This window comes from Nerophis ophidion, linkage group LG03 (genome assembly GCF_033978795.1).
Source record: "Nerophis ophidion isolate RoL-2023_Sa linkage group LG03, RoL_Noph_v1.0, whole genome shotgun sequence".
Taxonomy (NCBI): Eukaryota; Metazoa; Chordata; class Actinopteri; order Syngnathiformes; family Syngnathidae; genus Nerophis; species Nerophis ophidion.
In genome coordinates, this window is record NC_084613.1 from 42,301,803 (window position 1) to 42,318,969 (window position 17,167).

At 41.4% G+C, this 17,167-nt stretch overlaps 1 protein-coding gene across 2 annotated transcripts in view; it reads right to left on the reverse strand.

Moving 5' to 3' along the window:
• The window catches only part of LOC133549615 (formin-like), a 166,090-nt gene that overhangs the window by 20,437 nt on the left and 128,486 nt on the right, over positions 1 to 17,167 (reverse strand). For both annotated transcript variants that reach the window (XM_061895210.1, XM_061895211.1), the window contains one exon: positions 6,772 to 6,823. In XM_061895210.1, the coding sequence (XP_061751194.1) occupies positions 6,772 to 6,823 (52 nt within the window). The remainder of the gene's footprint in view (positions 1 to 6,771; positions 6,824 to 17,167) is intronic.

Below are 17,167 nucleotides of genomic sequence, written 5' to 3' on the forward strand. Positions count from 1 at the left end.
AAGCGTAAAATACGACAGCGGAGACCCCGGACTGTTGAACGATTGAAGCTTTACATAAAACAAGAATGTGAAAGAATTCCATTTTCAAAGCTTCAACAATTAGTTTCCTCAGTTCCCAAACGTTTATTGAGTGTTGTCAAGAGAAAAGGTGATGTAACACAGTGATGAACATGCCCTTTCCCAACTACTTTGGCACGTGTTGTAGCCATGAAATTCTAAGTTAATTATTATTTGCAAAAAAAAGAAATCAAATATCTTGTCTTTGTAGTGCATTCAATTGAATATGGGTTGAAAAGGATTTGGAAATCATTGTAATCCGTTTATATTTACATCTAACACAATTTACCAACTCATATGGAAACAGGGTTTGTACTTTATTTATCCTGTGAGGGAATTAAACACTCCATTTAATTAAATTAATTTGACTGAACCTTCCAGAGCAGCATCAATTTAAAAATACATTTAATACTGTGTTTTTTTATGTATTGTATTGTGATTGGAGTAACCTCTTACTGACCACTGTCTTTCAATCAATCAATCAATCAATGTTTACTTATATAGCCCTAAATCACTAGTGTCTCAAAGGGCTGCACAAACCACTACGACATCCTCGGTAGGCCCACATAAGGGCAAGGAAAACTCACACCCAGAGGGACATCGGTGACAATAATGACCCAGTGGGACGTCGGTGACAATGATGACTATGAGAACATGATACTGTGATACTGATGATACTGATGACTATGAGAACATATGAGAACATGATACTGTGAAAGATCAATCCATAATGGATCCAACACAGTCGCGAGAGTCCAGTCCAAAGCGGATCCAACACAGCAGCGAGAGTCCCGTTCACAGCGGAGCCAGTAGGAAACCATCCCAAGCGGAGGCTGATCAGCAGCGCAGAGATGTCCCCAGCCGATACACAGGCAAGCACTACATGGCCACCGGATCGGACCGGACTCCCTCCACAAAGGAGAGTGGGACATAGAAGAAAAAGAAGAGAAACGGCAGATCAACTGGTCTAAAAAGGGAGTCTATTTAAAGGCTAGAGTATACAAATGAGTTTTAAGGTGAGACTTAAATGCTTCTACTGAGGTGGCATCTCGAACTGTTACCGGGAGGGCATTCCAGAGTACTGGAGCCCGAAATGAAAAAGCTCTACAGCCCGCAGACTTTTTTTGGGCTTTGGGGATCACTAATAAGCCGGAGTCCTTTGAACGCAGATTTCTTGCCGGGACATATGGTACAATACAATCGGCAAGATAGGATGGAGCTAGACCGTGTAGTATTTTATACGTAAGTAGTAAAACCTTAAAGTCACATCTTAAGTGCACAGGAAGCCAGTGCAGGTGAGCCAGTACAGGCGTAATGTGATCAAACTTTCTTGTTCTTGTCAAAAGTCTAGCAGCCGCATTTTGTACCAACTGTAATCTTTTAATGCTAGACATGGGGAGACCCGAAAATAATACGTTACAGTAGTCGAGGCGAGACGTAACAAACGCATGGATAATGATCTCAGCGTCTTTAGTGGACAGAATGGAGCGAATTTTAGCGATATTGCGGGGATGAAAGAAGGCCGTTTTAGTAACGCTCTTAATGTGTGCCTCAAAGGAGAGAGTTGGGTCGAAGATAATACCCAGATTCTTTACCGTGTCGCCTTGTTTAATTGTTTGGTTGTCAAATGTTAGAGTTGTATTATTAAATAAAGGTCGGTGTCTAGCAGGACCGATAATCAGCATTTCCGTTTTTTTGGCGTTGAGTTGCAAAAAGTTAGCGGACATCCATTGTTTAATTTCATTAAGACACGCCTCCAGCTGACTACAATCCGGCATGTTGGTCAGCTTTAGGGGCATGTAGAGTTGGGTGTCATCAGCATAACAGTGAAAGCTAACACCGTATTTGCGTATGATGTCACCTAGCGGCAGCATGTAGATGCTGAAGAGTGCAGGGCCAAGGACCGAACCCTGGGGAACTCCACACGTTACCTTAACGTAGTCCGAGGTCACATTGTTATGGGAGACACACTGCATCCTATCAGTAAGATAAGAGTTAAACCAAGACAGGGCTAAGTCTGACATACCAATTCGTGTTTTGATACGTTCTAATAAAATATTATGATCGACAGTATCGAAAGCAGCGCTAAGATCGAGGAGCAGCAACATAGATGACGCATCAGAATCCATCGTTAGCAATAGATCATTAGTCATTTTTGCGAGGGCTGTCTCCGTCGAGTGATTTGCCCTGAAACCGGATTGAAAGGTTTCACATAGATTGTTAGACGCTAAGTGTTCATTTAACTGCTCCGCAACAATTTTTTCGAGGATTTTTGAAATAAAGGGAAGGTGAGACACCGGTCGGTAGTTTACCATTAGGTCAGGATCGAGGTTAGGTCTTTTAAGAAGAGGATGAATAACCGCTTTTTTGAATGCTAGGGGAACAGTACCCGAGGAAAGTGATAAGTTTATAATATTTAGCACTGATGGACCTAATAATACAAAGAGCTCCTTGATCAGTTTCCCAGGAAGAGGGTCAAGTAAACATGTTGTTTGTTTTATTCCATTTACACGTTGTAACAATTCCTCTAATGTTATTTCCTCAAAACGAGAGAAACTATTTTGGAGGGCAGTATCCGCCGTATATACAATCGTGTCAGTGTTAATAGAACCCCGTTGTAGCTGGGACGCATTGTCTTTAATCTCCTTTCTAATGACTTCAATTTTCTTACTAAAGAATTGCATAAAGTCATCAGCTGAGTGGGTTGAGCTACTGGAAGGAGTCCCTTGTTGGGTTAGCGATGCTACCGTACTAAACAAAAATTTAGGATCGTTTTTATTACGGTGGATGAGATCTGAGTAATAATTAGCTTTAGCTAAGGTAAGCATGCGTTTATAAGTTATTAAACCATCACTCCATGCTTGATGGTGCACCTCAAGTTTAGTCGTGCGCCATTTGCGTTCCAGCTTTCTGCATAATAATTTCTGAGCTCTAGTTTCTTTAATATATTATCCTTTATGTAGCTCACTGTAAATAAGATGTATATCAAAATACAAGAAAGCTATATAAAAAAGCCTACCTAAAAGTGTGACTGATGTCTCCATTGTGTGTAAGTATACCATGCTATGATGTAAAACATTTGCAATATATGCAACTCACTTCCTTTCCTGCTATACAAAATAGGTCAGACAAAATGTATAAAACAGTGAGTGAATCAAAAAAGTGAGGTTGTTTATGCTGCTAATACGCAAATATGTCAACAAAAACCGGTGTGAGCCTGCACCATTAGTTCTTCCTTCATTCCTACTCCCTGGCGTCTAAACTCCCAGACTCCTGGTGAGGCTGAGATATCGGGTAGCACCAGGGATGTGTTGTCTGTTTGCTTTATTAACACCATGCCATAATGTTAGCACTGCTGCTGCTGCTTTTGTGTGTTTGTGTGACCATCCCTCATCCAGCACAGATGTGAGCGCCCACCCAGGGCTCAGCGAGCCCACTGACGCCCATATTCATCAACGGCGTGTCACTTTTATGAGGTGGCTCTGTGGGAACCTTAGAGAACAAACCCCACCCAGCCGTCCACATCTCACCTTGTGCTCGCTCTACATAGCACCAGGCGGTCAGCCCCCCTATTTGGATGAAATTAAAGGAAAACTTCACTAAAAGGCAAAAGTGCAGTCAGCCCCAGGACCCTTTTGATCAATAATCCCTTCATGTTCAACACCTCCATTACAAAGGTGGCACTCAGACACGAGGGTCCACAACAAACCTACTATTGTTTATAGTTTTAGAACCGTTTATTTTCAGTCATCCGTCCACTTTTTACCGCTTGTCCCTTTTTATACACTCAAAATCTCAAGTCTAAAGCTTCCTTTCACTTTCTCCTTTCAACCGAAAAAGGTGCAACCGAACACAAAAACAATCATGCGTCTGCTTGGTTCGTCTCCATTTTTGACCGCTGTGATATTTTCCAGATACGCCATCTTCCTGAACACGAGCTTGGCGCCTGAATGTGGCTCTTACAACAATAACAAAGAAAAGTCCTGCCCGGGACAATCATAATAAAAAAGAAAATAACAAAAACTTTAGGAAGAAAGCATAGGTTTTTCTGCCCACCAAAAATGAAAATTTTAACTGTGAAGTGAATTATTATATTTATATAGCACTTTTTCTCTAGTGACTCATAGCGCTTTACATAGTGAAACCCAATATCTAATTTTTACATTTAAACCAGTGTGGGTGGCATTGGGAGCAGGTGGGTAAAGTGTCTTGCCCATGGACACAACGGCAGTGACTATGATGCCGGAAGCAGGGATCGTTTGTAGCCGCTCTACAAACCGAGCTATAACGCCCTGTGAAATGTGCATTGACTGTTTTCATAAGACAAATAACAGGAAGCTGAAATTGATTTTTTTTTTGCAAATTACACTGAAAATTTAACTTAAAAATGCAGACCTTAATCTCGAGCGCTGACCTTCACCAGGCCCTATCCCCAATAGTAAGAAAAAGTCCTGAATCCAGACGGTGATCCGGATCAGCCCCAAAATGTAAACACTTGTTTCTTATCCCATTTCTATAATGTATTGAAATTGTAGTAATTTACTGTCTTTGTCTCTGTGAGTGGAGGGTGGGGCTAATAGCACACATACACAGAAGTTGAAGCCTGTAACATAAACATTAGGTAACATAGAAAAAATAATCCGGATCAGGCCTAAAATGTGATGACTTGTTGCTTATCACATTTCTGGCATTTTCTGAAAGTTAGATGGAAATCCATCCATAACTTTTGAAGTTATCTATAGCGGAATGAAAGAAATAGAGTGAACACTTGTCTGTCATCCATCATCTTTATCTCTGCGGGGCTGCCAGCATACACACACACACACACACACACACACACACACATACACACACACACACACATACACACACACACACACACATACACACACACACACACACACACACATACAAAAAAACGTAGGCGTACGGTAACGTAGTAGAAATGATCAAAATTAGGTATAAATCTAATCAGTTGTTCCTTATTTCAAAACAGATATTTCCTGAAAGTTTTATGAAAATCACACACAACTTTTTCAGTTATGTTGATAGCCAACCAACTAACTTGGTAGTTAACAAGCCAACTGCAATGACTACATAAACTGCTGTCGGAGCTGATAACACAAACACTTAAAAATGAAATGTTCAAATGAGTGAACTTCCTCATGGGATAAATCACAATTAATAATCATATTAATTAATCATGTATAAACACAGATTATTGTAATTTCCTAAATTTTCCTAAACCCACCAAAACATAAGATAAAAATGTAAAAAAAAAGATGTGGTTTGCAAATATTGCACCAATGAACTCTCTTATTGAAGCACAGTAAGTTTCAAATAGCATCTAAAACATATTTTGAGGCAGCTGCAAGAACGCGACTAGTACATCAAAAGCAAGCAGTGGACGACAACAACGCTGATGTAGTATATCCCTGGCGATGCTGTAAACAAAAACAACACTTTTTTTTAGCAACTGTGATGAATCGTGATTTATCCAAATTCAAAAGTGTGATTAATCAGATTTTTTTTAAATAACCGTTTGACAGTCCTAAAAAGGACCCTTGTCACTAAGTTATTCTATACAAAACTGAAATGTGTTGTAGAGATGGGAATTAAAAAACAGTTGTTGTTCAGAACCTGCTTCCAGTTTATCAATTCCTTGAAAAAACGATTCCTGCGGGCGGGAACGATGTCACTACGCAACCTGCGTAATAGCTAACTTTCTAACCAGCTAATTAAAAAGCTAACTGCCATGATTCCATAACCTCCCTTCGTCATCCATATAATTTTTAGTTGCATGTTGCGTAGTGACGTCAGACAGTGAGAAACATGGCGCCCAGGCGTAGGGAACACTGTAAAGTTTGGCTATATTTGACAAAAAAAAGTTTGCAACAGCGTTACTTGCAACAATTGCAGAGTTTCTATTTCAACAAAAAGTGGAAATACGAGCGATATACTGAAAGATTTTAACTCACAGCATGCTACAACTGTAAATGAATGTGAGGTTTTTGAATCATCCCAGCAGACTCAACCATCTGCCGTAAATACAAAAGGTACTAACAAACACTGACAATCATGTTAGTGCTATTTGCCAAATTTTCAAAGCTGCTACAACCTGTTAAACTGAAATGAATGCCTTCTCATTTAGATGAGTATGACAAGAGACAGATTCTCATTACGAATGTTTCCGAGCAGTGACTAAGTTTGTGGTCGAAAGCTTGCATTCATTTGTCACTGTAGACACTCCTGATTTTCGGTAGGTGATGTTCAATTGTAGGCAGAGAACCATTGCATATTTTTCTCTTACATTGCATATTTATCATGGAGATGACAAAGATTCTTAACACTAAGTACAAACTCCCAAACAGAGACAGTGTAAGTAAATTTTAATGTAAATGTCATATTATTGTGTAATTTCACAATGTTTTATTTTGTTAGATTCTACAGACAAACATTTCACATATAATCTTTTTTTTAATGGTATGTGCCTCTTAAGACCTCACTATTGGCCTTTAAAAGGCATGTTACCTCTAAACTAAACAAAGTTTATGCTTAACCACCTTTTTGTCCCCCCCCGCAACCCCTAAAGATAAGAATCAATAAGAGAATGGATAAACAACTGAATAGTTGAGCAGAATCAAAAGTAGAATCAGAACCTAAAACAACCTTATCAAATCCCATCTTTATTGATGAGTGTCAGTGTTGGTTTACCTTTTCTGTGCAGCGTTGAGGCGATCCTCTTCAGCAGAATGCTCAGTTTGAGCTGTAAAAAGAAATAAAAAACATCTGATTAAGATTCATGGGCTACCATGAATTGATTAACGAAGACCCCGACTTAAACAAGTTGAAAAACTTATTGGGGTGTTACCATTTAGTGGTCAATTGTACGGAGTATGTACTGAACTGTGCAATCTACCAATAAAAGTATCAATCAATCAAATCGTTTTTTTGTTTGTTTTCAATGACAGCCACATCCGTAATTACCACTACTCCAGTCCAGAAGGGGGCACTGTGCCCAGTGTTTAAACCTTGGTTTTGTCAAGTGCAGATTGAAGAAGAAGAGCAGCTCTACTTTGCCCAAAGAGCACTCTTCTCTCCTAGTGACATTTAAGCACATTGTAAGGTTTTGTCCGTGATGCCAGGTGTTAGGGTGTGTATGTGTGGACTGCAAGTGGGCTTAATCATAGTGGAAGAGAGAGGATTAAGAACTAGAGGCTCCCGTGGATTCTTGCCATGTAAAAGTGTCTAAATGCAAGGCAGATGTGTGCGGCAGGCCAGGCCGAGGTGCAAGAATTTATCTAGGGCCAGAGAGTGCCTGTGATCTCAGATTTATTGCATTTTTCCAAATTCATCCTATGGGGGGACCTTTCCTACTTCGGAGATCTAAAAGGGGGGTCTCCCAAAAACTGTTCAAAGGCCGGTTTTGGGGGTCCTTTGGGAAAATGTAAGCTTCAGACACTGACCATCCACCCCTTAGACGTTATTTATTTTTTTACATATATGTGGGCCACTGGGTTGAGGTTGCTTTAATGATGGGAGGGGCCAACCATGTCTGGGATAGAGGAGGGAGTGGAGAGGGGCCGTGACAAATGGCATTAGTCTCAGTTGGGGTCTGGCTGGCGCCTGAGGTACCCCTCTGGCGCAACTGTTTAGAGGTGGCACTGGAGCCGAGAGAGAGAGAGAGTGAGAGAGTGAGGGAGGATGTGTGAAGTTTCGCTTTCTGTGCTCCCTGCCTGTGAAAACATGAAACCAGTAGTCGCTAACTAGAAAGTTATGAGATGTGCATGCTGAGAGCCACAATAAATTCGGGCTTTAAAATTCTGACACACTTTTTTAAACGGCTGCTATATCTGGTGTTCAGATAACAAGCAGAAAGATGGACTGCGTGTGAAAGAGGGACGCTGATTTTATATGAAAACATGCGTTTCTACATCCCTCGCCTGAGAAATGTAGAAATGAAGATTTTTTTGTTGCAGCAAATCTGATGCTGTGTGATTGGGTTCGGAATCACTAACAATATAGCTGTGGGCTACGATGAGGCATTAACACCTCCCCACATCCCCAGCAAGCCGAGATTTGTTTTCAATTAGCCATTGCCTGCATTCATTGCGAGAAATATGTCCGTCCAAATACCCCCAGAGGTTTCAAAGAGCTCCCAATAAAAGGAGAATCAAAAAGGATGTTCATTAAAGTTAAACCACAACTTACTGACCTGGTATGCTTTTTTCCACCAGAGAAACACAGTAAATGATAAAAAAATGCATGCATGCAAGATTCATTCTAATACTAGAAAATGAAACTCCCTGCAAATGAAGGCCAAGCGACAAGAAGTACAACACTCGATGATCACTCTATATATCACTGACGTGCGGTGAACTAAACACCAGGTGAGGCATACATACTTTTTTTCTTTTTTTTTAACTTAAATTCATATGTGCAGCTCTAGTCATTGTTGATTTATGTTGCACATTAGAGTTACAGGAAAAAAAGGGAGTTATTCGCTTTCATAAAAACTGTGACGACCGGGTCGCATCGTGATGCGGGGGTTGTTCTCCCAGGAATGCAGATCGGGCTTCGGACACAGTGTGCAGGTAAGAAATGATTTATTTAAGAAATAAATTATACGGAAACTAACAAAAACGTGCTCATAGCACAGAAGGCAGAACTGAAGGGATTAGCGTGGGAGCTAGCAAGTAAAGAGCCTAGCGTGGAAGCTAGCAGGTTCAGAGCAGGAAACAAAAGTCGTCATCTGTTGTATGAAAACAAACTAAGAAACCAGACCTCACTCCAACCCACTTCTCCAAAGTGGGCTGGCTCAGGGTGGAGGACAGAGTAAAACAACTTGCACTGAGCCTAGTCTATAAAATCCGCTACACCTCCCTGATTCCGAAGTACATGTCAAACTACTTCCTTAACGTAAATGACCGTCATAACCACAACACCAGGGGGAGCTCCACAAACCACGTTAAACCCAGATTCCGATCTAAAAAAGATCTTAACTCATTCTCTTTCTATGTCACATCAATGTGGAATGCGCTCCCAACAGGTGTAAAAGTAAGTGCATCTCTATCCTCCTCCAAAACCGCTCTAAAACAACACTTCCAGGCAACTTCAACCCTTTACAAATACCCTCCTCCATTCACATCCCATCTCCCCGGATTGTAAATAACCAAATGTAAATAATCAAATGTACTTCTAATGTATATACTTGTTCTTATGCTATCTGAACTCACTATGTTCTCTGCTGGCTGTACATATCCTACTAAGTAAGACCTACACTGTTTCAATGTCCATTTCTCTGTTGATGCAATTGTTGATGACTGAAGTACTGATATCAAACAAAGCTCCTCATCCCACCCCACGGATTGTAAATAATGTAAATAATTCAATGTACATACTATGATGATTAACTTGTGTGATGACTGTATTATGCTGATAGTATATATTTGTACCATGAATTGATTAACGTGGACCCTGACTTAAAAAAGTTGAAAAACGTATTTGGGTGTTACCATTTAGTGGTCAATTGTACGGAATATGTACTGAACTGTGCAATCTACTAATAAAAGTATCAATCAATCAATCAATGAGGCCAGGGCATGGACTAGATAACCCTCCAGTTTAGGCCACAGGTGCGCGTCCCGAACACAAACCAGAGGCAGCTGAATGTAATCTGCCGTCATGGCAACTGAGACAAACAGACTCAAAAAGGTGCTGAGAACACAAATGAACTGAATACGTAAATAAACTATGATCCGGGCAGTGTGTTGCGATCTGTGACTCAGATCTTCACATGTTTATTTTTCCATCTTTGTTTCATTCTCTTCTGACCCACTTACTTCCTGTTTAGTCCGTTACCATGGTTACACATTGATTTCACCTGCTCCTCGTTTTCTACACACCTGGTTCTCCTTGATTTCTCCCTATATAAGCTTTCCTCTTTTCTTTGTTCAGTCTCGGATCCTAATTTGCCCACGCGCAACAGTGACGACTCTCGACCTTCATCTTTGTATGTATATTCTCGCTAGCTTTTACGCTAAGCCATTTGTTTATTCCAGCTCACATGCTGAGGAATTGTTTTTCTGTTTTTGGTTTGCCTTCTCTTTACAGCAGTGTTTTTGTTCCTAGCCTTTTATTATTTAATAAATCCATTTATAACTTACCTTGTTGTGTTCATCGCTTCGACGCATCCCCGGAAGAACCAATCCGGCATTACAATGCCACACAAGCGTCACAGTAGGATCCGAGCATCAAAATGTTTTTCCGCGTCGAAACCACGGGAGGAACCCTTCGATTTGGGTTTGTGGTTGGAGCTCGTGGCTTGGGAGCAGGAAAGACTTGACTGTGGGCCTGAAGTCCCCTCCGAAGCCGTTCGCGCTGCCCCGAAGAGGCGGGGGGTCCAGTGGAGAGGCCCCCCGCACGGCAGTAATGTTCCAGCACCACTTATTCCTCCCCATGGACACAGCAAGTTTCACCCCGTCCAGGATTCACCCGTCATTACCGGTAATCCTGCTTGTTTTTTTTCAAATCATTCCTTAAGCTGCCATGACACTTTTTCTGACACAAGCGATGACGTCAATTGGGGAACGCCCACCGGTGACGCAACACCGGCCTCTGTTGATGACATTTTTTCAGAAGATTTTTATATTGTGGACAGTAATTCTCATTCCCAACCTTTTTTGAATATCAATAACATTTATGATAAAATACGTAATTATCAGGATATTTTTTCTCATTATTCTAGTCAACCTCAGTCACCTAGTTTTTCTTCTACCCCACCATTTAAACCTCTTTCACCGCCCAAGTATAGTGTTTTTTCGCCTTCTAATAATTGTGTACAAGTTAGAGGGGAGGAGTCTGCCCGCCTCCAAACCTCCCACCACCCTCCCTTATGGTCAGTCCCTGACCACAGGGAACGGGTCTGGGATTCCCGTCTGGAGGGGGGGGCTATGGCCTATAGCTGTGTTGCGGAGGTAGCGCAGACGCTACCATTTCTTAAAACTGTCAAACCGCAACCTCCTATGAGGCCACCCTTACCTGTTTTTCGGCCCGTTAAACCGCTAGCTCCTCCTAGGCCGCCGCCACCTGTATTCCGCTTAGCTCTTCCTCGTAGACCTCCTCCACCTGTGTTTCCCCCGGCCAAGTCTCAACGGCCTGGTAGACCTCCTCCACCTGTTTTTCCCCCGGCCAAGTCTCAACGGCCTTGTAGACCTCCTCCACCTGTGTTTCCCCCGGTCAAATCACAACGACCAAGTAGACCTCCTCCACCGGTGTTCAGACTCGCGAGGTCATTACCTCAAGCACATCCTCCACCACCGGTGTTCTGCATTTCTCCCAGTTTGGTTCTCACACCAGCACTTAACTGTAGTCTGGTTCTCGCACCAGAAACTGATGTTTCTAGCCTGGTTCTCAAGCCAGCACTAGACTCCCACCTGGTTCTCACACCAGCCTCCGACCCAGAACTGGTTCTCATACCAGTTACAGACTTTAGCCTGGAGCCCACTCCAGTACCAGCTCCAGAGCTGGAGCCTACTCCAGTACCAGCTCCACGCCGCCAAGCGCCGGTACCAGCTCCGCGCCGCCAAGCACCGCCGACGACGGGGCTGGAGCCCACACCAGCGTCGACGACGGGGCTGGAGCCCACACCAGCGTCAACGACGGGGCTGGAACCTTCACCTGTGTCGACAGGGCTGGAGCCCACTCCAGTGCCAGCTCCTCGACAAGCGCCGGTACCAGCTCCACGCCGCCAAGCACTGCCGACGAAGAAGCTGGAGCCCACACCGGCGCCGACGATGAGGCTGGAGCTCACACCAGTCACGACTCCTGCGGCTCCCAGGCCGCCTCCGACGACTCCTGCGGCTCCCAGGCCGCCTCCGACGACTCCTGCGGCTCCCAGGCCGCCTCCGACGACTCCTGCGGCTCCCAGGCCGCCTCCGACGACTCCTGCGGCTCCCAGGCCGCCTCCGACGACTCCTGCGGCTGCAGCACCCGCATCATCCTCGCCAGCTGCACTCGGGCCTGCTTTGGCTGCAGTCCCCGCACCCTCGTCTGCTGCTTCCAAGCCTGCTGGGATTTCGGTGCTGAGGCGTCGTCCACCACGTCGACCACGGGCGTGGCCTCTGCGAGGTCATCCTCCTCGCCAGACACTCCCTCCTCCATGTCGGCCACGGATGTGGCCGTGCCCGGGTCGTCCGCCTCGCCGGGCACCTCATCCTGCGAGGCGGCCACTAATGTGGCCTTTTCGAGGTCGCCCGCCAAAACTTGTTCGGCAGCGGCGTTCCATCCGCCGCCGCCACTTGACTTGTCCTCGGTGGATTCGGGGACACACGACTTGGCGACCCTCCACCGTGGCCTCCCTCCGCCCTCCCTTCGTTTGTGGACTCTGTTTTTGGGGAGGGGGTTCAAGTTGTTTCTTATTTGTTTTTGTTTTCTTTGAGACATCTGGAATCTGTCTTTTTGGGGGGGGGAATACTGTTGCGATCTGTGACTCAGATCTTCACATGTTTATTTTTCCATCTTTGTTTCATTCTCTTCTGACCCACTTACTTCCTGTTTAGTCCGTTACCATGGTTACACATTGATTTCACCTGCTCCTCGTTTTCTACACACCTGGTTCTCCTTGATTTCTCCCTATATAAGCTTTCCTCTTTTCTTTGTTCAGTCTCGGATCCTAATTTGCCCACGCGCAACAGTGACGACTCTCGACCTTCATCTTTGTATGTATATTCTCGCTAGCTTTTACGCTAAGCCATTTGTTTATTCCAGCTCACATGCTGAGGAATTGTTTTTCTGTTTTTGGTTTGCCTTCTCTTTACAGCAGTGTTTTTGTTCCTAGCCTTTTATTATTTAATAAATCCATTTATAACTTACCTTGTTGTGTTCATCGCTTCGACGCATCCCCGGAAGAACCAATCCGGCATTACAATGCCACACAAGCGTCACACAGTGGATCATAACAAAAACGTTATCATAATGATATTATGATATGAATCATCGGTCCAAAAATTATTTGATAAAGTTGTTATTAAATACTTTTTGATCCCATATGCTTTTAACAAAATAAATCAAGTATTGTGAGTGTATATTACCTTTCTGTATTTGTATCTGAAGCAGCAAAAGCTATCCTCCATAAAAACATACTTTGTATGATCGCATTCATTTGGTCTTAAAGTCCAGTTTAGAGAAGTATTTAATCTTGGATACAGTATATAATCCTCCATATTGGCAGAATCATTAATTTATTCAATTTAATTCTAAGAAATGAAACAATATTTTTGCATCCGACAAAAAACACCCACAAACGCTGGCTTATAAATACAGTAAAAAAAAAAGAAAAGAAAAGAAAAAATGCTGGCTTCCCCTGGAGAGACCTGTGTCTGCTAGCTTGAGAGCCTCTATTTCTCCCAGTGTGGCGAGTCAGAGTACTGCTAAAGCATTGAACTGCAAGTTGACAATATATCGCCCCCTACCTTGAGGCAGAGGTACTTTCTGCCTCAAGACCTGCCTTTTCCAAGTGGCAACAAGCATGCGCCCCCTCGCATGCACACGCCCATTACACACTGTGTGTAGCCGTAGAGGCACCGCCTGTGTCTGCCTCACTTCTCATCTGCTGCATTGTTTTGATCAGGAAACATGGAATTTCTGCGATTTTGACCAAGGAAATTATCAAAGTATACAGGAACCACACCAAAATCACCTAGAAAGCATAAACCAAAAGAGAAATATTAAAACTTATTTTATTTTATTACCTCGTTTTGGAACATCTCATGGTTAAGCCACCTGGTGGCAGGTGAGGCACTGCCTCATTTGCCTCCCCTGACAGCACGTCACTGCTCTATATCCTAGAAACAGCCCCACGCAAAATGCATGTAGGAGTTGGACACCTGGCATAATTGCCACATGATGACTTTTCATTACAGGATTTTTTGTTTTCACTTGCTGTAAAGGAGGCCTAAAACAGCTAAATGTCCTACGTCAAACACCGAAAAGTCTTACAATTTGGAGTTCAAACCTTCACCCTGCATGATTTCACGCAAGACAACAACAATCCTTGAGCCACTTAATTTAATTTGACATGAATTGAGTGTGATTTACTTTTTTATTTTTTGTGATGCCACCACAATGGGTTACAAATGATGGAAAAGAAGAAAAAGTACGATGATTACCACTTATACTACCACTTATAAATATTCTATACCATAAATTAATCTGCTACTATGTTGACAGTTCTGTTTATCAGGAGAATTCAAACAGTGAGTAGTTTTTTGATTGATTTAGTTTTATTATATCATGGTTAATTATTTCACTCTTGTGTGAAATTTAATTATGTCATTAATTTTTACAAATTTGGATAATTATTGATTTAATTATTGTATTATCTAATTATTATCTAATGATTACATGATTTATTTAAGTAAATGATAAATAATCAAACTCCCTAATCAAAGTCAGTGGGCGACGCAAACATATATCTTGTCCAATGACTGTTTGGTTCGATAAATGAAATTTGGAAGTCTTAAAAAACATGATAGTGAATCATACATTTTGTGATTTGATGGTAGATATTTTAGACCTTGCAGAGTATGCGGAAACAAGACCTGCTGACCCAGAGCAGGTTGCAGTTAAAGTAGAAGAATTTAGTGAAGTTCTCGGAATTATTTCCGCACTTTCAGACAAAGCTGTCGACCAATAGTCCTTCCAGGTCAAAGTTCCGTAGAAAAGTGGTAACCAATAAGGCATTTGGATTTGCCGACTGACTTTGACGGCTGAGTTTGACGGATCAAATTAATTCATGATGCGCTGACATACCAAAAATAAATAAATAAATCAAAAATATTATTAAATTCTCAAATATTTATTCAAATCATGAAGTAACTATTAAAAGAATAAAATGTTTAAAAATATGTATTATTTTTTTAAATAATTAAAGGTACTTTTCCATTAAATACAATTACACACATTTACCAACACATGTATTTAATTACAATTATAATAAATTAATGACATATTAAAGTAATTCCATCCATCCATCCATCCATCTTCTGCCGCTTAGCCAAAGTCGGGTCACGGGGGCAGCAGCCTAAGCAGGGAAGCCTAGACTTCCCTCTCCCCAGCCACTTCGTCCAGCTCCTCCCGGGGGATCCCAAAGTGTTCCCAGGCCAGCCGGGAGACATAGTCTTCCCAACGTGTCCTGGGTCTTCCCCGTGGCCTCCTACCGGTCAGACGTGCCCGAAACACTTCCCTAAAGAGGCGTTTGGGTGGCATCCTGACCAGATGCCCGAACCACCTAATCTGGCTCCTCTCGATTAAAGTATTTATTCAAATATTTATCTAATTTTGTTCTATTTGACCATTCATAGTATACATAGTTGCTGTAGTCAAAAGATCACAGCAAATCACAAGCATCTCTTGAGGATTGAGGGAACCCCTCATGAAACAGTTCTGGAGAGATGAAATAGTCTTGTGATTTTTTTCCCACACATACTTATAGTGCGCTACCACGGTCTCGAGCACTATTCTCTGGATAATCTAATGAATATATATATATATATATATATATATATATATATATATATATATATATATATATATATATATATATATATATATATATATATATATACATATACATATATACATACAGTAGTCAGCCACCGATTGTGCAACTGTGAGAGACAGAATGTGAAAAAAAAAAAAACAGGAATTCACATTGTAGGAATTTCAAAGAATTTATTTGTAAATTATGGTGAAAATAAGTATTTGGTCACTTAAAACAAGGAAGATCTCTGGCTCTCACAAACCTCTAACTTCTTCTTTAAGAAGCTCTTCTGTCCTCCACTTGGGAGAATGTCATGTGGTCAGATGAAACCAAAATAGAACGTTTTGGTATAAACTCAACTTGTCGTGTTTGGAGGAAGAAGAATACTGAGTTGCTTCCCAAGCACACAATACCTACTGTGAAGCATGGGGGTGGAAACATCATGCTTTGGGGCTGTTTTTCTGCTAAGGGGACTGTACGACTGATCCGTGTTAAGGAAAGAATGAATGGGGCCATGTATCGTGAGATTTTGAGCCAAAACCTCCTTCCATCAGTGAGAGCTTTGAAGATGAAACGTGGCTGGGTCTTCCAGCATGACAATGATCCCAAACACACCGCCCGGGCAATGAAGGAGTGGCTCCGTAAGAAGCATTTGAAAGTCCTGCAGTGGCCTAGTCAGTCTCCAAACCCCAACCCCATAGAAAATCTATGGAGGGAGTTGAAAGTCTGTGTTGCTCGGCGACAGCCCCAAAACATCACTGCTCTCGAGAAGATCTGCATAGAGGAATGGGCCAAAATACCAGCTACTGTGTGTGCAAACCTGGTAAAGACCTATAGTAATCGTTTGACCTCTGTTATTGCCAACAAAGGTTGTATTACCAAGTATTGAGTTTAATTTTTGTTATTGACCAAATACTTATTTTCCAACATAATTTACAAATAAATTCTTAAAAATTCCTACAATGTGAATTCCTGGATTTTTTCCCCACATTCTGTCTCTCACAGTTGAAGTGTACCTATGATGAAAATTACAGACCTCTGTCATCTTTTTAAGTGGGAGGACTTGCACAATCGGTGGCTAACTAAATACTTTTTTGCACCACTGTATATATATATATATATATATATATATATATATATATATATATATATATATATATATATATATATATACATATCAATCCATCCATCCGTCCATTTTCTACCTCTTTTCCCATTCGGGGTTGCGGAAGCTGGTATATATATATATATATATACTGTATATATATACAGTATATATACATATATATATATATATATATATATATATATGTATATATATATATATACATATATATATATATGTATATATATATATATATATATATATATATATATATATATATATATATATATATGTATATATACATATCAATCCATCCATCCGTCCATTTTCTACCTCTTTTCCCATTCGGGGTTGTGGAAGCTGGTATATATATATATATATATATATATATATATATATACTGTATATATATACATATATATACAGTATATATACATATATATACATGTATATATATATGTATA